The 23,145-nt window shown below is 25.5% G+C and overlaps 1 protein-coding gene across 1 annotated transcript in view; it reads left to right on the forward strand.

The window, feature by feature from the left end:
* The window catches only part of LOC129968911 (dedicator of cytokinesis protein 7-like), a 68,475-nt gene that overhangs the window by 25,156 nt on the left and 20,174 nt on the right, over positions 1-23,145 (forward strand). The window contains exons 14-33 of the mRNA XM_056083251.1: positions 960-1,240; positions 6,172-6,242; positions 6,941-7,082; positions 7,247-7,348; positions 7,976-8,062; positions 8,251-8,532; positions 9,493-9,672; positions 10,571-10,939; positions 11,035-11,181; positions 11,749-12,071; positions 13,285-13,466; positions 14,021-14,136; positions 16,364-16,540; positions 16,652-16,775; positions 18,453-18,549; positions 19,430-19,526; positions 19,639-19,773; positions 21,465-21,617; positions 21,881-22,039; positions 22,273-22,449. Of these exons, the coding sequence (XP_055939226.1) occupies positions 960-1,240; positions 6,172-6,242; positions 6,941-7,082; positions 7,247-7,348; positions 7,976-8,062; positions 8,251-8,532; positions 9,493-9,672; positions 10,571-10,939; positions 11,035-11,181; positions 11,749-12,071; positions 13,285-13,466; positions 14,021-14,136; positions 16,364-16,540; positions 16,652-16,775; positions 18,453-18,549; positions 19,430-19,526; positions 19,639-19,773; positions 21,465-21,617; positions 21,881-22,039; positions 22,273-22,449 (3,401 nt within the window). The remainder of the gene's footprint in view (positions 1-959; positions 1,241-6,171; positions 6,243-6,940; positions 7,083-7,246; positions 7,349-7,975; positions 8,063-8,250; positions 8,533-9,492; positions 9,673-10,570; positions 10,940-11,034; positions 11,182-11,748; positions 12,072-13,284; positions 13,467-14,020; positions 14,137-16,363; positions 16,541-16,651; positions 16,776-18,452; positions 18,550-19,429; positions 19,527-19,638; positions 19,774-21,464; positions 21,618-21,880; positions 22,040-22,272; positions 22,450-23,145) is intronic.

Here is a 23,145-nt window from a genome sequence, read left to right on the forward strand (position 1 = left end):
TATTTTGATTTTTAAAAGTATTTCTTTGAAATTGAATTTTTATTGAAATTGAAAATTTGAAAGATTTTCGTGTATTTAATAATAATCTGATATTTATTTTAAATGATATGTGTACAAATATGATTTTGTGTAAGTATATAGAAAGCTTTGTATATTTTCATATCTTTTATAAGTATAAAATGTAATGTTTACTTGCTTGTCTGCAGTGTCTAGACAAATCTATTGTACCTATAGCCATGAAATTTGGCATCACATAGTCATAATGATGACACAAAGCACCTAAATGTCAGAATTTTAAAATTTAATGTAGAAAATTTGTTTTGTATTGTTTTTCAGGCATACATTAAAATAGTATCATTTCTGTTGTTTGTAGATGGGGGAGAAAGTCAATATATTATCTTTTAGGACAAGCATTTGACTTTTAAATGAAATTTCTTTTGAATCTATTACTTAATTTATTTAATTTGGAGAAATTTTTAATGATTAAAAAGATTTCTAAAAAATGTAGGAAGTGGAAATAATGTTTCTGCATCCAACATTACACCTTTTCTATTTTTTCTATATCAATTTTGTCCATTTTTTTCCAGTTTTGAAATGAAGATAATCAGAATATCTTTTTTCATTGATTTTCAATTAATTATTAATTATTTTCATGACATTCAAATTTTTTTTTTTTTTTTGAAGACCCATACTAGCAAAGGAAATTATTTCTTTGATTCTTGTTTCATGCCTTTCCAATCTTGAATTAACAAGAGGTTAAAGGAAAATGAATGTTATGAGATACATTTAAAGTTGTTTCTGTGCAACTTAAATTCTAATAGCATTGTTTGCAGCAAACTTCCTAATTTCATTTTTATTTAATGACATTTCATATTTGAAGAATTACAAATCCTATTAAATAGTTGTACTCAAGGATAATTCACGATATTTGTTTTCCATCAAATTACTTACTTTCCTAGGAATCTTGAAACTGGATATTGCTCCATGCCCAGAGGAACCTAAATATTGCCTTACTCCTGAGTTAGCTAGGCTTCATCCCTATCCTGATGAAAAGGGCCGTCCAACAAAAGAAATATTGGAGCTTCCTGTTAAAGAAATCTATGTGCCTCATTATTCATACCGAAATCTTCTGTTTGTATACCCTAAAGATGCTAATTTTTCCAATCGACCTGGTTCTGCTCGAAATATAACATGCAAAATTCAGTATATGGCTAGTGAAGAAATACATAGTGCCTTGCCTGTAAGTAATAAAACAGATTATTTTAATTTTTCAAACAACTGTTTTTATTGCATTTCATAATTTTTTCAAAAAAATTGCATTTCCTGAAAGATGTTGTGAAATATACCGTTTTTAATATTCTGATATTTATGTAGAAATAGATATTTATTAAATACAGCATATAATCAGGAGTTATTTTAGAGTTTACCCTACAAAGTTTCATGATCTGATAGAAACATATTACCTACTGTAAAGGGGAAGAAGTATAATTATGATGATACAAATCATTGCCAAGTGTTTATTTTTGTTTAATAGAGCATTGTTTGAATGGGTAAAAGTTCATTTTTGAAGTCTGTAAAGGAATATTTCTTCTATTTAGTTGATTTACTTTAGTACCATATTTAAAAAGAAATAATTAACTTCATAACTGATAAAGTTAGCTTCAAATCTCTTAATTCTGTTTCTTTATTAGTCTGGCTGAGAATTTCATTGTCTCTAAACCAGGGTAATTTTTTTGAGCATCATCTGGCCGCAAATTTTCTTTCACCCACAGATTTCATTGTGTACTTGAAAACTCCCAAAACTGAGCTTCGCTGAATGGGGCAATTTGGTACGAACTTGGATTCATAGAGTTAACTATCCAAATATAGCTCTTTTACAAACAGAGCACAAAAATAAGATCTTACAGTTAAATTATAAATCTTTGATTTCACTTGTGATAACGTGCATTATTTGTATATCTTAATAACTTTTTAAAATAATATTTTAGCATTTTCTTTGTAATATTTATCAGAAGAGAATTTCCAATGAATAATGTTAGAGCATTTGCTATTTATTTAAATGAGAAAAAATAATTTATCTACATATTTACAAATAATGTAATTTTATATCCATTCCTATATATCCAATGATGCATCTCATATTAAAAGGATAGGACTTTTAAATTATAATAAATATGATATTACAAAACAGATTTAACCACAAATGGTTAAATTTTATATGTTTTATTGGAAAATATAATAAACTATCTCATAGTGATATAAGATCTTAATGACACTGGTGTTGCTGAATTCAGCCTTTTGGATACATTTTATCAAAAGTTTCTACTATAGAATGCAAATCTAATTTTCTTGACCTGTTACAATATATTAAAGATCATCAGGCCGTGAAACTTATTCTGAATATAATATACACATAATACTTAATAGTTCAAAATGTAGTGAAACTTCTTTAGCATGCACATGTTGTTACTGGTGGTGTGCATGTAATTTTTATTAATTTATTCATTTCATAAGAATTATCAACAACTTGAGAACAAATATTATTGTCTCTAAAAATCTAGTTCTAATAATGTTTTCAGTTTGGATGCATCTTACTTCCTTGTAAAAACAAGCCTAATTTTCTCCAGATTGATTTTTAAATGTTGTGATTTGCCTTCAATACAGTTGACCAAAAGCAACAACATTTAAAAAAATTCCAGTGATTGTGATAGTAAGGCTTTTATGCTTAACAATATACAAAATAAACGGTCAATGTGTGCAAAATCTTGTAATGTCTCTCATGCAATTTTTAAAAATAATGCCAATAAAAAGAAAATTAAAAAAAATCTCGAAGAACATTTTTTTATATATTTATCTTGATGGAGGAGGGAACATTATAAAATTATTCTTATTATGATATAAATAAAAGTAATTATGCTCGTTATTATTTTAAATTATACTGGCATAGCTATACTTTAAAGTGTCAAATTGCCTCTGAAAATGACCAATTTTTGTTCTGTTGTTTATAATGAAGACTGTCAACTTTTTATTTTTCATTATAATTCGAAATGGAAGTGGCCCAGTTGTAAATGCCGTGGTGGCTTCGGAACCCGAGGTTTCAGGTTTGAGACTATTTTCCACCGAAGAACCGTCGTGTAAGCGGGTCTGGTGCACGTTAAATCAGTCGGGAACAAACATCCTCCCTTTGGTGTGGTGTGGAAATTTGGGGAGGGGGTGTCAGCTCAGATATTCTCCCCGCCATCTGAACGCTGTTCAAAATTACGACGGCGATTTATGATGACATATCTAGAGGACGAGCTTTCTTATGAAATTAAAATTAGCTGCTGAACTCTGTTGCAGGATTTCCACATAAAGAATGTATTATGAGCTTTTTTTTTTTTTAGTTAAGATTCTTTAAGGAAGACTACTTATTACAGTGATTCTCATGGCACGACTTTGGGAAACTTTCTGCAGATCTTCACCGATCATGCTCCCTAGAACCCCAAAACCACTCTTCGTTCGAAAGTTTATGCTTATATATGTAATGATATTTTAAAATTTAATTTAAGCTTAGTTAATTTCTTAATTTTTAGCTCAATTTAGCCTATATTAACTTCATTCTAGAACACTATCTTATTTCCTGCTCCTATTCCACTTTTTCTATCTAATTAATTCAACAGAAGCTTTGTAAAATTGCTGAATCGGCTAAAAGCCTAAAAGTTCCCACATTCCAATTGAAGGGACAAATACCGCTGATTTGACAAATTCTTCTAAAAGATCCCTGTGTTTCCCTTGCTTTTTGATTGACATGCGATGGAAATCCCTATTAAAACATCACATTACCTATATAAGACCAAGGATAAAAGGTTTATAAACTTTTACCTCATTTCTTTCTGTGTCGTTCTGTGTTGTGAGTGTGCTCGTCGCTCCTGCTGGTACATAATGCGTGCTTCTCCGGGATGAAATAAAACGACGTCAAAAAATCTAATCTCTTCAATGTCTTCGAAACTGTCGTCTGATTAAAAAATTATATACTTACATTATATATATGTATTCAGGAGGATCATAAAAAAAAAACTTTGTCAACATATGGACCTTAGCGGCTAGTCCGTTCAACTAATCGAAATGAGATTTCAGATGTAGTTATTCAGAGGCTTGAGATGCAGATTCTATGAACGGCACCACAGTGGCGTTCATGGTTATGGTTTTACGTAGAGATACTCGAAATTTTCGAATAGCAACGCTCACTTTTTCTATCGCAAAATATCGGCGCATGCGAAAACCCTAAAGAGCGTTGGAACAGTATGAATATCACAGAAAACGGATGCTTTATGCGGCCACATAGAACAGCTCTGCGAAAGCACCCCCACCTATCCCCCACAAATCTGCAAACTTTGACGGATTTGAAAGGAAAGACTTCATCAAATGTGAGATTGCAAACATCTCTTCTGCTATATTATGCTTGGCTTTAGTATCAACTATTTCCGTATGCAATACGTAATTGCCGATGATGGGGTCCTTGTAGAAAATCTTATTGTTACCAAATAAAAGTTTCCTTTTTTTCGATCTGTGTTGTCATCAATGATTGGTGTTTTGTCTCTGTCAAATGTGAATTTTTCTGTGTGCACGCAATCGTGTGTTTTTTTCCCACCTTACTTTCTTTTGCTTTTCTTTTTTTGGCCGTTCGCATAGCTATTTTTTGAGAATGCATAAAGCGTTCTTTTATGCCTATATTTATCGTTGCAACGTTTTTTAAGGTTACCGCATGCAGTGAAAATTTTGCTACGAGAAAAAGTGCGTGTTGCTATTAACCATAAACGTGAATGCCATTGTGTTGCTGTTCAGAGAATTTTGAGCTCATATCTCTGAATAACTACTATATCTGAGATTTCATGTCGATCATTTGAATGGACCGGCTGCTAGAGATCCGTATATCGGTATTTAAATTTTTTTTTTTTATTACAATCCTGTATACATGTGTATAACGCTTTGCGTGAACGAAGGTGATTCTTGATGACATATCTATGTCTTGATCTTTTCTATAAAATAAAATTTGGCAAAATCAAGCCACAAATTGTGACTGGGCAACTGGTTCATTTATTTTATACATTTTAAATATATAATTATTTGGTTGAATTAATTAAAAAGATCCAGAGTTTTAATAAATAATATTGAATCAATGAGATGTAACCTGGCATGACAAATAATGTTGAATTGCTGGAGTTCTTAATTTGGTTTAAAAAAAATAGAAATTCTATTTGTTATTATATATAATATAGCATAAAAAGGTCTTAGTATGCCAGAAAATGTCAGTACCTAGAAAAAAAAGATGTTGCTTTTTTTTTATCGTCCAAAAAGTTTAAATTTCAAAGTTTTTATTTTAGTAAATCTTTTTTATATATAAATTTATGGTTTTTATGATGTAGAAATACCAAATTAATTGAATATGTATCATAAATCCTTTTTTATAAGTTCTGTTCATGCTATCTAATAGCTTTTATTAGTATCCTCTTAACATTATTATTACTAATACTGTTACAAAAATTCACTTAAGATATACAGAGCAGGAAATCCAACAAACTCATTAATGGATAACGATACTTTATTCCACAAGAAAATGAAACACATTTAATAAAACACAACCAAACTTACTATGAGACAGTATTTGCAGAAATCTATAACACTTTAGCATACAATAAATTACTAATTAAATTAACAGCAATTAGTAATTTATCAGCTTAAAACATCTGGCGAGTTTCATCTGCAATCAACACTCCAAAGAGAGAATTTGTTTGACTGACTGGCGTTAGCTGTCATTTACATTCATACATATGACTGGGTATAGTATTTTCTAGAAGAATGACTGAATCTTGAGTCCTAATATAGATATCGCCATAATTCCTATATCAATTCTTATCGTCACTAAAGCTGGAGGATGTTGACCTGGCATTTATTAAAAATATCTATAAAATTCTCTTCCTTACTTTGAAACTAAACTGTGAAGAAGCAGTATTATAGATTTGCAATATTCTGTTATATTTATTCAATGAATGATAATCAAACTTTTAACAAATGGTATATGAGATTTTTAATATGTTACTAACAAAATATTTCTGTCCTCAAAAATTAATTTTTATAGAATTTCATATGTGATTTTGTAAGATTTTAATTTGCTTTATTTTATAAACTCAGATTATATTTGGGAAGTCTAGCTGTCCTGAATTTTTAACTGAAACTTACACTGCAATTACTTATCACAGCAGGTATGTATGTTCAATTCTAAATATTTTTTTTTTTTCATTTAAAGTTTTTAACTTAGTAATTATTTGATATAACATCGTTAATATATAAAGGTTAATAATTAATGAATAATCAATACAGTATTTGAAATTGGAATTTTAAATGCTTTCTTTTGAATTGTTATTAACTGCTTAAAATTTATTCATTAATGTACTTTATTTATAAGAAATAAGTACTTATAATCAAGAATTTTAAATTATGTTAAATTGTATATTTTTCTCAATTATGAAATCAGGATTTTTAGATGAATGTTGTATTCATTTTTACAGATTAATATAAATTTTTGGGGAAAAAAAATGACAAATTTTTTTTGTCTATATTAAGGATCAATAATTTTTAATAGAAAATGTATGCACTTTTATGTCTTGATGCCTGCTATATGTTAATTTCTAGAATTTTGATGAGGTGATATATAATCAGATATTGACTATTTTTGTACCCGTATTAATTTTCCTATGATTTCCTTTATATATATATAACTTTTTTTTTAAATAAGAATTTATATCTTATACTATGACAAGATAATTCTATGATTTACATGCAATTACCTTCACTTATATATTTATGTATTTGGTTTTTGAATGATTTTTTTCTATACATTATATATGGTTATTACAGTGTACAAGTTATTAAGTGGTGATTTTTTAAAATATTTTCATAGATTTCCTGACTTTTATGATGAAATTAAAATAAAACTCCCAGCTGTTTTTACTGAGCAACATCATCTTCTCTTTACTTTTTATCATATAAGTTGCCAGAAAAAAGTGGAACAAAATCCAACAGAAACACCCATTGGATATTCAGTTAGTAGCAATATTATTAGATTTTATTTCTTGTTTTATCCCTGAAGAATATTTTAAATACATTATAGATTAATGATAACATTAAAATAATTTTAGTTGCATAAAATTAAGCATTCTTTTATATGAATATTCTGAAGTTTGATTATCTTTGATTCTTTTTTCAGTGGCTTCCATTATTTAAAGAAAACAGATTACAAACTGGTGATTTTAGTCTTCCTGTTATGATGGAGTATCCACCACCAAGTTACTCATTTCTAACTCCCTTTGTTAGTTTTTTCTTTCTTTTTTTTATTTAAATTTTCTAGTGTGTAGTTTGAAGGTGTTTTTATTATTTTTTCATAGATAAGCATTTTTATATAGATTTGAAATCACATTTGGTTTATATTATTATCCAAATTTTTAGATATAATAAATATTAGAAATAAATTAACAAAAAGCAAAAAAATTTAAAAAGAAATTGTCATTACAAATAAGTATAAATGTAAAATATATTGAAAAGACCACTACCAAATGTTGGTATGTTATCTTTAAAGAAATATATTTTTTTGACAGTTATAAATGGTGTTTTTAGTATCAAACTGTAGTAGATTGTATAAGGATAATTTTCTCTTTGAAAGGTAAGCAAAATGGAAACATTAAAATTTATATTAAGTAAATATTTTGCTGTAGTCTTAAATTTTAAAATTTTATGCATAGTTAAAAGGAAATGAAATATGATTTGCTACTATTTATGTAGCATGGTGAATTAAAAAAGCATTTGTAAGAAACGAATCAGTAATTTTTTATCATATTAAATTATATACATATCTACTTCATAACAGTACAAAATACCATTTTTTTTATTTCTTCATATTTTATCCTTAATAATTGATCTTTTCTTTTTTTCTTTACAGATTCAGATTCCAAACACAAAGTGGGTTGATAATCACAAAGGCATATTTAATATCACTATTCATGCTGTATCTTCAGTCTTCCCTCAAGTAAATATTTTTTTATTTGTCAAATATACAAGTTTAATAATGGGCTTTATTTTAATAATAGGTTTTATTTTGCAACATGTTCATTTGCTTTTGTTCACTGTATTTAAACTGTGTTTTTAAAATTATTTTACTATTCTTATCCATTTTGTTATTTATGTATAAATTGTATTTTTATTTAATTATTTCAGGATCCACATGTAGATCGCTTTCTCAATTTATGCAGGATGGTTGAAGAAGGCTCTATCCCAGCAAGAATTGCAGAAAGCTCTCTAGAACATGAACTGAAAACTAGTATGCTTGAAATAACGAGCACTAATGATAGTTCATTAGAATGTTTAGTTCATTTTCTACCCTTGGTACTTAATAAACTTATATATTTACTTATTCGTCCCCCTATCATTAATGGCCAAACTACAAATATTGGGCAAGCAGCATTTGAAGCAATTGCTATGGTAGTTAATACTATCACTGTAAGTATTGATTTCAAATTTTTCAAATGCTATTGAAATAAATTTAGTTTTGAGACTTAATTGGATTTTTAAAGTTGTTTTATTATTTTACTTTCAAAATTTTATTTGAAATGATTTTAATGAAATTTGATTTCAGTATGTCATTTACTTTCTTTATATTTTAAAAAATAAATCCATTTCCCTTATTGATATGTTATTTTCCTTTGCTTTCCTTTAATTTTGATTAATCCAAAAAAGTTTTACTTCCACCACCTCATATAAAATCGGATTTTATAATCACTTTTTTTACTAAACCGTTGCCTTTAATTAATAATTTTTTAACTTACTTGAACTTTATTTATGAACATTTTTTTACTGTAATGAATTTTTTTGTAATGAAATTTTATTGATTGAAAATTTTTTTATTGTATTTATAATTATTGCAGTGTTATATATTTCATCAAAGATTAATAAATAAAAAGTCTTCAATGAAAAATTGTTTTAAAATTACTAATATTTTTTTTAAATTTTCAGAGTGTTATTAATGGTCACTAATTAAATGATTAAAAAATTCCATTTCATATAATTTATATAAATTTTTTAGGGTTTTTTTCCCGTGAAGAACAAGCAATGCTAGTATAAGGATTTTAACTTTTTGTATTATTTGAATCACAACAAAGCATGAATTTATATGATCAAATAAAATCGAAAAGATAAAAATTCTTTCAGTTATTTCTCCCACAATAAGAAATCATTTTGTGCTTGTAGGATTGAAAAAAAAATAGATCACAATTTTAAACGCATTGTAGTTATTAATAATAAAATTAAATTAGTTATCAGAACAAAGTTTTCAAAAAGTACCTTTTTTAAACTTACGGTTACATTTTATTAATTTTTTAATATACTTTACTTTTTAAATATAATTTTAAAAAATATATATATTCTTGTCCTAATGTCTAGTTTCTCCACATTTGCTTTTAGGTGGGACTCGAAAATCAGAATGATCGTCACAATCGAAACAGCTTATTGGCTACATATTTATCATATCAAATTACAGTTCCTCATGCTGCTCCCTCTGTTTATGGTTCATCTGTTAATGAATCAAATCCCTTAGGATTGGGGTATGGAACTGTTGGCCGCCATATGTCTACTCCTTTGCATGTTAGTATCATCGCTACATTAATGAAATATAACTTATTTAAGCTTAATAAATAAGTTATTAAGAATATTTAATATTCTGAGAATTAGCACTAGAGTGAAAAGACTTTCGAAGCATATGTTCTATAATATATGTTCTGTTGAATTTTAATTTTAACATTAATTTGTTCCGTTTCAATTTTCAGTTATTTCTATTTGATTCGATTGACTTGTAGTAAGATGAATACTATCTATTACTTAAATCTCTTAAGATTATTAAACAAAACTGAAACTCTTTCTACCATATGAAGGTCCAAAATAAATTTTATGTTTTTTATTTTTATGTGAAAACATTCCTCAAATATAAAAAAGAATGTTTAAAATATTTAAATATTCTATAAATTTTGAAAATATTTAAAATTTAATTTTCTCTTTATTTGCTTAAAAGTATTCATTTAATAATTAAAAGCATTATTTGTACAAATTTTATTTTTACTGACTTTTGTTTGTGGTCTTGAAAGGGATTTTTAATTAAAAAGTTTCTTATAACAGTTTTTAAGAACTTGTTAGTTAAAGATTGAGTATATCTGTCACTGTGAGAATTCATAGCTCATCATTATCCATTTTAGTATTACATTATCATTATTTATCATAAATCCATATTGAATAATGAGTCATTAATTTAACTTACTAAAGTTTAAATTAAAATTTACACAAAAGAAAGCACAAAATTATGAAGATGTAGTTGTTATTTTGGTGCACGGATTTTCTCTATCAAACTACATTTTTTTAAACATTTAAAATAAATATTTGTTTAATATGCTTTATAACATTTAACTCCAAAAAAGTATTACATCTTTTTCATGATATGTATTATCTAGAAATAAATTGTATATTTAATGATTAATTTTTTTTACTGTAGAGATCTTGCTATGGACGCAGCAATAGTAATCCGGATTTAGTTTCTTATGCTGACACTGATGGTGAAGTGAGCTCTATTCTCTGTAAAGGTCTTGATAGAACTGCAAGTATGAGAACAGCAGCTGCTATCCAGGAGAATGTTTTATGTGCAATATCCATGACACAATCTCGTAAAGTATTACATGAAGAAATAGCTTTGCAGTGTGTTGTATCAAGTGGTCCTGCTAGAGAACTTATGCTTTCTAATTCATGGTTTTTCTTTGATCTCATTATCCGAAGTATGATTGAACATTTAGCTGCCACAAATCGTTTAGATATGCCTCGTAAGATGAGATTTTGTGCCCAGTTCTTTGATGATATTACAACTTTGGTATTATTTTTATAAATTTTACTTTTTCTATAATTTTTTTGAGATTTATTTTTTTGTGTGCAGTATTAAAATTGTATTATATATTTTATGGGCAGGTAACTACTTTGACATCAGAAATAATCAGTCGTAGTAATAAGGAAAGTGAAGAACGATTTATTCGAAATTTGAATTCCAGCTTGGCATTCTTCCTGTGTGATTTGTTTTCAGTAGTTGATCGAGGCTATGTTTTCTGCCTTATCAAAGTAAGTCACATATATTCTTTTGTTTTGTAAATTTGTCTTTAAAATTAGTTTGTCATTTCATAATCAGTGGCTTAGTGTTTAGGGAGAAAGGGGAGCATAAATGCTCTAGGTACGATGAAAACATAACATATTGTGATTATAATACTTATTAATAATAATTGTTATACATTTTTATAACATTATTTATATAAATGTGTAATAATTATTATTAATTATTAATTACCTCCATTATTAAACACAATGAAGGGTGAAAAGATGATATACTGGGGGCACCATTTGCTTTCCTTACTCGATGATGACAGCTGGGAGTGAAATAATTTTGCTCTACCCTGGGTATAATTTCCATTCGCTATGCTTTTGTTCATGATTATTTATATTTAAACTATATCTTTTTAATTATAAATATTTAATTTATATTTAAAACAATAATAATAATATAATTTTTAATATGTATCTATTTAAATTTATTATATGAGTAAAATTAAATTCTGAACATGTAATTTCTTTTTGCAATGTTTATGTAAGTTCATTTTTGATTATTTGATAGTAACATACTGATATTTACAGGCTTATTGCAAGCAAATGTCAGCCAAGATTTCAACTCTTCCTGACAGCGTATTTTTAATGTCCTTGAAACTAGATTTTTTGAGAATAGTATGCAGCCATGAACATTTTATAACTCTAAATCTTCCATTTGGAACTCCTGTATCTCCATCACCAGCAACATCACCATGCCCTAGTGTAGCTTCATCATCATCACAATGTTCTCTTCTGTCAACGGGTACTTTAGTGGAGAAAGGAAATTTCACTGAACTTTCTATAGAATTTAAACAACAGCATTTTCTTGTTGGATTGGTGCTATCTGATCTTTGTTATGTTCTATCTATGAAGTGAGTTAAATATTCATATGGTACTTATTTCTGTATTAAATAATTAATTTTCATATCTTATATGTTTAAATATGCAATTTTTCCAAATTTTCCTGCAGCATTAAAATATAACACAGCTTTAATTTTTTAAAAATTTTTCACCAAATATAATTTTGTGAAAAGAAAAAAAAAATCGTTATGGCACTTCTAAGAAAATAATAATGAAAATAAGCAAACTAAATGGTCTTAGAATGTTTTTATATTTGATCATAGGGAAGAATTTGCATTGAGTATTTTTCTTGTTTGCTCTGTAATTTTATAAGTATTACATCTATTGTCTTTATAAGTCTGTTACATTAAAATCTTTATTATTTAAAAAAGGATCAAATCTTAATATTTTATTCCCAAAGTTTACATAACAAATTTCCTTACTTTAGATTTTAAAAATTTCTTTGAAAGATGTTTTGAGATTAAGAGATTTAAGATTACCATGAGATCAGTTTTATATAAATGCATTTTATTTATTTGATAACTTTATATTTTTTATATTTATGATTATTTTGTTATTGATCTTTCATTTATGATAAAGTTCTGAAATTTTGTAAAGATGATGACAATACTGCATTTTAATGTTTCCAAAATTAGTTTCCAATTAATAAATTGTTTTTAATTCAATTATGACACCATATAAAAGAGCAACATTTAGTAGTGAATTTAAGAAAAAAAATTATTACAGGAATCTATTATAATAATAATAATGAATTATTAAATACATTAATGAGAGGAAAATAATTACGTATAAAAAATTTAAGCATGCTTTTATTAGTGTATTAGAAAGCAAGAAATAATTTTTACCAGAAGTATGAAGCTCAGAATAAATCATAAGAAGAGTGAGGTGCTGAAAATAATACATTGTGAAAATTAAGCCACTGTAAATATCATAAAGAAAAGATTTCTGAGCATTCATTGACAATTAAAATGTATTATGAATGAAATTAAAATTCTTTTATTGTTAATTCTAGTTGGCATAATATTTCTATTGGCAGCTCAAGCCTTTATGATTTTCACATTAATATGGCACTAATCATTACCAAGCTAAAATATTTGCACAAGTTGCTGAAATTTGGTACCAGTTCAAATATCATTAGTAGAAACTTTTATCATATAATCCTTTTTATAGAAAGTTCTTAAAGATTTTTTAGAATTTTGTAGTAATTTGAGTTTTTGTATCTAGCAATGGCATGTTACAAACCAAAGCTATTAACATGGTAAGAAATCTTTTAACTTGTCATGAATGGGATCCTCGTCTGGCTGAAGCAGATCAAAGAGCTCGAGTTGCAAGCTTATATTTACCTCTCATTGGCATTACATTAGATGCTCTTCCTTTACTTTATGATTGGCAAAGTATAAATAGAGGTACGAAAAACTGACATTTCGTCACTTCCTGAATGTTCTTCTTTTTATTTTGCATATAAAATTTTATTATTTTGGAAAAGAATATCAATTTAATAGTATTTTAATTCATTTTTGTGCTGCATCATATATGACCCATAACTTTTTATTTCTCTTAAAAATTATTTAAAAAGTTTTGGGGCTATTGTGCTTATAATAGGAAATTCACTGATAATTTCAATCTTACTTTAATTTAGAGAATAAAATAATTGATATAGTCTTGATTTCTGTTTATGCGAAAGAATTTATTATCAGCTAGGTATATTATCAATTAAATTATATTCATTTTGAAGATTCAGATGGAAAGGATAATTTTTTTTAAAATTATGCTTTTATTCTGTTCTTCTGCAAAATCTTTTTATACAATTGAAATAAAATTTATATTTTGAATAAGTCCATAATAAATATACAGTAAAAAAAAACCCATTTTTTTTATGGTCTCAAAATACTGTATATTATAAACAAACCTGCTCCTGTAAATTTAGATATAATACTTGGTTTTTAAAACTTGATTTCAGGACATGATACTGACAATGAAACAGATTGTCGTTTGAATCAAGAAGTTGCATCTGCAATATCGAGTTCAACTATAGCAAATAAACATACTCCAGTTAAGGTGTATGATATGTTTCAAGTAAGTTTCTTTTATTATTTTTTCTTATGATGCTTTTGTTATATTTTTATTTAAATACTTTAAAATACATTTTAAGAAAGCGTTTATTCAAAAAATATAATTGTTTATTTGTTACTTCAAATGAGTTGTAATTTTCAAGCATGCCTAGAAAACTAAACATTATTAAATTTGTATTACTTATAAACAGATGTATCAATGTATAAACAGATTGTTAAGCTATTAATCAATAAATTTAATTTCTAAATTTTAAAATAATAACAATATATCAAATGTTTTTGCAACTTGGAGAATTTTATTAACCATATTATTAACTGATTAAAGCCCAATTTAATTTAAAGCATAAATATCGCTAAATTTCTTTTAAATTATATTAATAACACAACGATTATAAAATTGTAAAATAAAAAATGGAGGAAAAGATGGGGAAGGTAAAAGTTTATTAGAAAAAGTATTGAAAAATCAATAAAGTGTCATTTAAGAAACTTTTTTAAAAATATACCAACTGCCCTTGGTGATCAACACTGGTTTTACCAGGATCAGTGGTTGTAGTATGTTTAATTAAACATTTTATGTAGCTTGTTCTTAATGATTTTCTCAACAAACATTTTAAACATTAAATTTTGATAGATAAGTAACATAATATTTAGAAGACTCATACCTTTCTTTTTGTTATGTTATGCAACTCTGTATTTTTCTATCATTTCACTAAAATTTTTATTTTAAATTGAAACGATAATAATTAAACAATAACTAATATGATAAATTGAAATAAAAATAAAATCTAACTTTCTTTCTGAAATTAAAATAAAAAAATTAAAATGTAAGGATACAAAGAAAAATTGTTCAAGATTGAAATTTGGGTGTATTAAAGAATGTGTTACATTATTACATTTTATCTCAGAGAGATATTCAAGGCATATTTTGATGGTTCTGTTGAAATTCAGTGTATAAAATAAAAAAAATAATTTGAAAAATATAAGAAAGATAAAAAATGATAATTATAGAAAAAAACACCAATTTTTAAAAATGAACATATAAACTTTGTCCATTTTTAAAATTTCCATCATTGCTTACTTGTGAAATTAAACCTTATTTGTAAGTTTAGCAAAATTTAAAAAATAATTATTGAAAGAATATTTTAAATAAAAAAATCAAAGCATTATTTTCATAATTTTTTGCAGACAAGTATCAAAATGTTGCTTATTTTTTAATGAATTAATATTCAAGAAATTGTTCCATTCTCCAAAGTAAACTTGTGCCAAATATGTAACTCTAGGCATCCTGTAGACTACAAACACATGCACACATACTTTTTTATTTTTATATTAAAGAATTTTTAAAATATAATGGAATATTGAAAACAAATTAAAGCAAGAACAAAATACTAACATTTTGTCTTTGGAATTTGGCTAATAGCTAATATATGCAATAGAAAATTGTTTAAGAGTTTGTTAATAACACTAACTTAGCAGACCAAGCAGAAATATTTACAATAGAATGTATTCAATTTAATTGCTGAAGTGAAATGCAAATAACAAATAGAATTCTGGACATTAATGGTTTAATGTTTTATTTGATTTAAAAAATTTAAATTGTTAGTATTTAAGTGCTGCAATTGTAGAGTATCAACTCTGGAGCCAGATGACTGTGCTTATTCATTTCATTCATTCATTACTTGCTTACAGACTTAATATGCATTAAACCTATTGGGTTTCAACATACTTTTGTCTCTGTGATTTGGCCATTTGGAGGAAGTTGCCAGCTTATCCATCATCTCTTGTTTATCTTCTGACCATAGTTTAAATGCATGATTCATTCTTAACTCTCACAAAACTACAAAATTGAACATTAAAATAACTAAATTGAACCATTTTCATTTAACTGATTTATTAAAATAGAAAAATATAGTTAAAAATTCATTTAAGTTTCAGTAGTTTTCATTCATTTAAGTAGTAGTTTTTCTTTTAAATGTTTAATAACTTTGACAAGAGCTGAAATATTTTGTATAATGTTTAAACGAATTCTTGTCATTATAAGAAATGCGAAATTCATTAAAGTTATTAGCTAAAATAGTTTTTTTTATAAAAATTTTCATTTTCATTTTTATTTTCATTTGCTGATTCAAAGTTCTGTTTGCTTGTCATAAAATTATTTAAATCTTAATTTTAAAAATTCCATATATAATAGTTTAAATGCTTTAAATTTTTTCTACTTCTTCTTCTTATAGAATCGTAAGCAACTTTTGAAGGGTGATACAACAAAACATTTGTTAATGTGTGTTTTGTGGGTCTTAAAAAATGTTGATCGAAAGGTTTTACGTTCTTGGTGGGCTGATTGGAAGCCTAGAAAGTTGCACCAGCTGTTGGAAATCATGTATATTTGTATATCATGTTTTGAATACAGAGTAAGTATTGTTTTCATTTTTAATGATTTATTTCCATGACAGAAATCTTTTAAAATAAATTATTTATTTTATTATATTATAAAATAATTTTATGTATATTAATTCATTTAGGGAAAGAGAAATTTAATGAGATGCAGCCAAAAACAAATGCAGAAAACTTCAGATATAAAATCGAGGTTGGAAGATGCTATTTTAGGCCATACAAGTGCTAGAAGTGAAATGATGAGACGTAAAGGTAATTTTAATTTTGTAAACAATAAAGATTGCAAATGGTTTAAACAATTGAAGTGCGTGCAGTTTTAAATTTAAGTAATTAATATTATATGAATTTCTATTATAATAATTTTTTTATTGAACAGTTATTTTCTACTTATTTTTTTAGCATTCATGTAGATTGCATGTAAGTTTTAATTTATTAATTTTTGTCTGTACTTATTTATCAACTTTTTAAGTGATAATAGGTGGTTATTTTTACTTTAGATTGTTATTAGAAAAATTTCCAATGTAGTCTAAAATTTACGATGCGGATAATTGATTTTTTTCATTTTAAAAAATGTTATTCATTTCATTCACATATTAAGTGGTATATTTTTTTTAAATGCAATTTATATTTCTTTTCCTCTTTACAAGGATTGAATTTTGATAAACAAAAATAAGTGCACTCTGTTGAATCTTATATTCTGAAATCTTTAAAAACTTTTCTTGACAATATTTTCTATCTTTTCCAGTTACTTTTAAAATACTTGTGAGAAATGAACTTTCTTTAAATGAAATGCAACTGGGGAATAGTCACATGGTTAGGAATCAATTATGAAGATTTCTAATTCCTAAAGGAAAACAGTATCTTAATTCATATTATTTGTCATGTAATATCAAATCAGCTCCAAATCACAGCAAAATAAAATGCTTAGAATGTTACAATGAAATTCGGTAAAATGTAGCTTTAGAATATTTTTAATATTAATTTATGGAAATGTTGAATCGCATATCTTGTATGAAATAAGAATTCCAAATTTATCAGTGGCCTATTTTAAATTCAAAACAAAAGTTTAAGCCCAAACAGAATCACAGTAAGATTTTCTTACCAAAGTTAAAATTTAGAAATGCATTATTTATAGCTTATGTATTTGATAAATGCAGTAAAAATTTATAAATTTCCAAATTGATGACATCTTTTCTCCTCATTTATAACTCCAATCTGTTTATTATCAGAATTAAACGCACAAAATATTAATGCATAAGAAATAGGGCTCAATCTACTGAATTAAATTTAAAAAATAACTTATTATATTTGTATAAATAATATTTTTCTGTGAAAAAGTTAAGAAAAAAATAATTTTGAGTATGTTCTTTTGAAAGAATATTGATTAAAAAAATATTTTTATATATCAATGTTATATTTGATTCTCATTGTTACTAAACATATAAATCCACAATCTTAATTTTAACTACATTTTAATTAATTTTGAGCTAATTAATTTTTTACTTTTTTGAATTAATCTAATTTTTGTACTGCATTTTTTTTCCATAGATAGCAACATACTGCATGTTTTTATTAACATAAAAAAACAAAACTCAGCATTATATTTAAACTTTAAAATATCTTTAATAACAGATAAAAAGTTTGGAATTCACTTTATTTCAAATAATTTTGTACAGGTCATTGTAAGTAAATTTCAGACTTTACAAACAGACACTAATAATTTTTGAAATATTTGAGCTTATTATGGCAGTTTGGGCAATCTGATTGCATCATTTAAAGGTAAAGAAGTGGTTTCATTTTAAAAGTCTTTATTTAAACATATATGCATATATGAAAAGTATCCTGTTTCATTTTAGAACAGATAAAGTTAAATAACAATGTTTGCTGAAATGGAGTTAAATTGGGAGGCTGAATTATTTTTCATTCTAGATCGTAATCCACCTTCTCCCTCACCGACAGTTGGTGATAAATTGAGATGGAGAAAGGATCAAATGGTATGGAAGTCGAGCACTGATGTTGTGGATCGGTTAGTTTATTCTAATGTTTCAACAAATATTACTGCTTTAATCGATTTAATTTTGTCATTTTCCATTGATCTGTTGAAAATTGTACTTATAAAGAAATATTTATTGAATTTGTTAGAAATTTTCAATTAATGGTATATAAATTTTTATGTATTTTGTGATATATATTATTTTTGCTATAATATTAAAATTGAGCCAATTACAATTTTTTTTAAATTATAATTTGGAATAGGTTATAAAAGAATTTTAAAGAATTCATTTGGAAAGCAAATTGCATAGCTATGAAATAATAGTGTTTCTTTTAATAATGTTTTATTGTCTTAAGTTATTTGATATATTTATTTAATTTTTAGTAAAATATAATGAATTTACTCCTATGTCATTTTCATTTTAATAATTTTAATAATCGTCTATGATATCATATTAAAAACTCTTAATTGTATGAGCTTTGCAAATCACAGAAAATTTATTTGGTGAATAACAGGATTTCTTGACAGAAATTCTAATATTTGCTGCATTATTGAATATACAATCTATTTATTTTTAGAATTCTTTTTTAATTCTCTAAAAGATTTTAAAGATGCTTTTAGAAACAGTTTTCTTTTACATCAAGAAGTTTTTTTTTCTTTGTGTCAATAACATTAGCAAAAAATAGAAAGATTTAAAATATTTGAAAAAAGATGCTTATGATTTTATATTGGATATTTTTTGCTAATTATTTGCATATTTAGTAAAACATTAGCAATATTGTATTTGTTAGAAATCAAAACAGGACCAAAAGAATTTGTAGACCTTTGTTGAATTAAGTGTCTAATTTGAAGTTTTAATTTATGTCTGTAAATAAATTTTGAAATGTTTGTTACTCTTTAATTCTTTTTACAGACCAAAAATGGAAACTGAAATTGCTGTTCACTTAGAAGGAAATTTAGCTGCTGAAGTTAACATGGTAGTGCTTGATACTCTTGAATTGATTGTTCAGGTAATTTTCTTTGTGATTGGTAATTTTTTCTTCAATGATTTAATAAGTAAATTTTTATGTGTATTAAATTCATATATCAATTATTGATAAATTATATTGTTTTTTTTTATAGGTTGCTTGCCATTCAGATGCTTTACAAGGTGTATTGAGTACAGTTTTGAAAGTTTTATTACATGCATTAGGATCTAATCAAAGCAACACAGTGTTGCAAAACATGTTTGCTACTCAAAGATCACTTGTATATAAAGTGAGCAATTTCTAGTATTTTGTTTTGTAGTATCAGTGTCTTTTAGTTGTGTGAAAGTTTCTATAAAATAAGACTTTTAAATGTTATTAAAAAATAAAATTAATTTTACTTAATCTTAACGATATTTACTAAGCAAATTAGTAGTGTTGGTTATTAAAATTGTCACTAAACAATTGGTAGATATAATTTAAGAAATAATATCATACACATTTCTAGTTTGTTTTAAAAAATTTAACTTTTGTTTGAAAATTCTGTCCAAATCCAACAATTGAATTATTATTAATACATTCTACAGTTTTTAACTTGATAAACAAGCTATTGATGTCATTATGTTTGAAACATTGTCTATTGCAATTTTACTAACTTGATAATTTATAAATATGTTAAGTTATATCGAAATTTCTTTTTACTATCTTTTAAACTGATTGCAAAATTATTATTTTTTAAATTTTAAAATAAAACTAATTTTAAAATTAGTAACATAATTTTCCTTGTGTCAATAACGTAGTTTGTTTCCTTCAATAGCATGTAGCAATCTGTCTGGTGATTCATGATTCTGCTCTCAAAAGAATTTTTTTTGTCATGAAAAATGAAATAAAATTAAAAATAATCATTATATCAGTAATCACTAAAAATTTTATTATTCAATAACTTTTGAAAAAAATTATAATAATCTGATATCGCAAGTTTTGGATTATATGGTTTATGTATCATCACTTCCTTAATACATTAATTTCCGGGAAGTGATTAAAAATGTCATAGTATCAGTCTATCATCGTTCTGGTAAAATATTCCTTTATAATTTATCAATTTTGTAGGTATTTTGTTGATTGCTTTCCTTATTTCGCTTTTGTTCACTCTACATTCTAAAATTTTAATTTTTTGGTTGTTGAGAGGTTACCTAAAATTCACAATACCTTTGTAATCCTGTCAAACTGATAGCATAGTAAACTCTTAATCCAAATTGAATTTTGATCTTATTAATCATCTTTGTTTTCAATTGTTACCCCATTACTATTACTGTTCACATTTCATTTTTTTTGTCTAGTTATCATTAATTTAAAAAATGGATTGATTTTATTATATTTGAGGTACAAATTGCAGATTTGGTATGCTATATGATCTGTAATTATTTCATGTAGAATTCAAATATTGAAATTTTTAATGAATATAAGCATTTGTCTTGATATTTGAAAGTAGCTTCAAAATTCTCACTTAATTCATGCTAATACCATGTTGAGTGTTCACATCTCTCCTTAAACTGTAGACTTTTAACTTGAGATTTATTTCTTAAAAATAACAAATTTAGATGTTTTCATGCATGTAAATTATACAACTTTACAGCTGTAATGCTGTTCTATCTGTTTAACAATATGTATCTGTAATTCCTTTTCATGGCTAGAAATATGAATCTATATTAAAAGAATGAAAACTCCAACTATTTTTATTTGCCCATAAAAAAGAACAAATTATATTTCTTGTACATTATTGAACAATATATATTTTTTATTTTAAAGAAATTTTGAAATTAAACTTTTTTTTCTTATTTGGAATTTTTTTAAATCTGTAGCTGAATTATTTATGTGTTTAAAATTAAATCAATGGGAATTCATTCCTTTTACAAGAATTAATTTATATTCATGAATAATAGGTAGTTAATTTTTGTTTCATTTCCCATGTATTCATTTCAGTTTCCAGAACTGTTGTTTGAAGAAGAAACTGAGCAATGTGCTGATTTATGTTTGAGATTGTTAAGACATTGTAGTTCAAGTATCAGTGGTGTGAGATCACAAGCATCAGCATCTTTATATCTTTTAATGCGACAGAATTTTGAAATTGGAAATGTAAGTTAAAACAATTGATGAAGTTATTAGTTTTTTTATATCTAATTATTTCTATTAATTTCTTTTAATAGAATTTGGATATTTTTAAACATATATAGTTTTAGCTGCTATTTATTTGCTCAATAGGTTTCATAACTGCATTAATATTAAGGAATATCAGAGATAACTGGTATTCCTTAATATTAATGTAGTTATATTTGCCATCATTTAATTATTATGAATTATCATAAGATATTTATTATTTTGTATATTTTGCTTTATAGAATTTTGCCCGAGTGAAAATGCAAGTGACTATGTCACTTAGTTCCCTTGTTGGCACTAATCAAAATTTTAATGAAGAATACTTAAGGCATTCTTTGAAAACTATACTTGTTTATGCAGAGGAAGATACAGAATTACAGAGCACAACTTTTCCAGAACAGGTTTGTATTTTTATATTATATTATAATCTATATTTAGATTTTTGGACATTATCGTTAATTTTATGGCAGTGTGCTGTTTTATGAAATAATTCTCAATTCTTTAAAGTTTCTTTTATTTGATTTTATTTCAGTTTATTGAGTAATAGATTTCTTTGAAATGTGTTTAAATTATTTTAATCAATCCTAATTTTGTTTCATTTGTGTTGTGCATTGATTGTTGGATTTTTTTTAAGGTGCATGATCTTGTCTTCAATTTACATATGATTTTGTCTGATACTGTTAAAATGAAAGAATTTCAAGAAGATCCTGAAATGTTATTAGATTTAATGTACCGTATTGCAAAAGGATACCAGACTTCTCCTGATTTAAGACTTACTTGGCTGGCCAATATGGCACAGAAGCATACAGAGGTAAGAATGAGCTCATTATACTTGTGATTTTTTTAAAACTTAATTGTACAGGATGATGCAGAAGTGATGAAATAGACGAAAATAATTTTTTGAAACTATTTTAATGTCTTAAAATTTCATAAGACTATCACTAAAAAAATGGCATTTAGGATTATTTGTATAAATCCCAAAATATAAATATTTTATATTCATATCTATTTTAGTTTTAACTTTTTATAGAAGTCATAATTTGATTTGTCTGCTATACCCATTTAAAATTATCTGATTTATACTACATTTGAAGAATATTATACTACATATGAGGAACTTCAGTGCTAAAATGTTTTTATATTATTATTAAGGTTTCTGCATGTATCTTATAAAAAGCATGTTACATGAAAATAATCTATGGGAAATTTTCTCTGCCTTTATTATTTGATTACTGTAAGATAAATATTTATGAAATTTTAGTATGTTAATGTTGTATTTTACATTTTTCTCACCATAGATTAAAATTTCAAGTAGTGATAAAGTAATCAAAGATAAATTTCACCGAATTTACAAAAGTAATATCCATAAGGATTAGTAATTTATTAACTATATATATTGAAAGAAAATATTAAGATTTCAAGAGCTGTGATTTTATTTCTATTAGATTCATCAATGTTTAAAAGCTACAAATATTTTAAAATATGTTATTGTTTTAAAAAGAAATTA

Source organism: Argiope bruennichi, chromosome 5, assembly GCF_947563725.1.
Source record: "Argiope bruennichi chromosome 5, qqArgBrue1.1, whole genome shotgun sequence".
Lineage (NCBI taxonomy): Eukaryota > Metazoa > Arthropoda > Arachnida > Araneae > Araneidae > Argiope > Argiope bruennichi.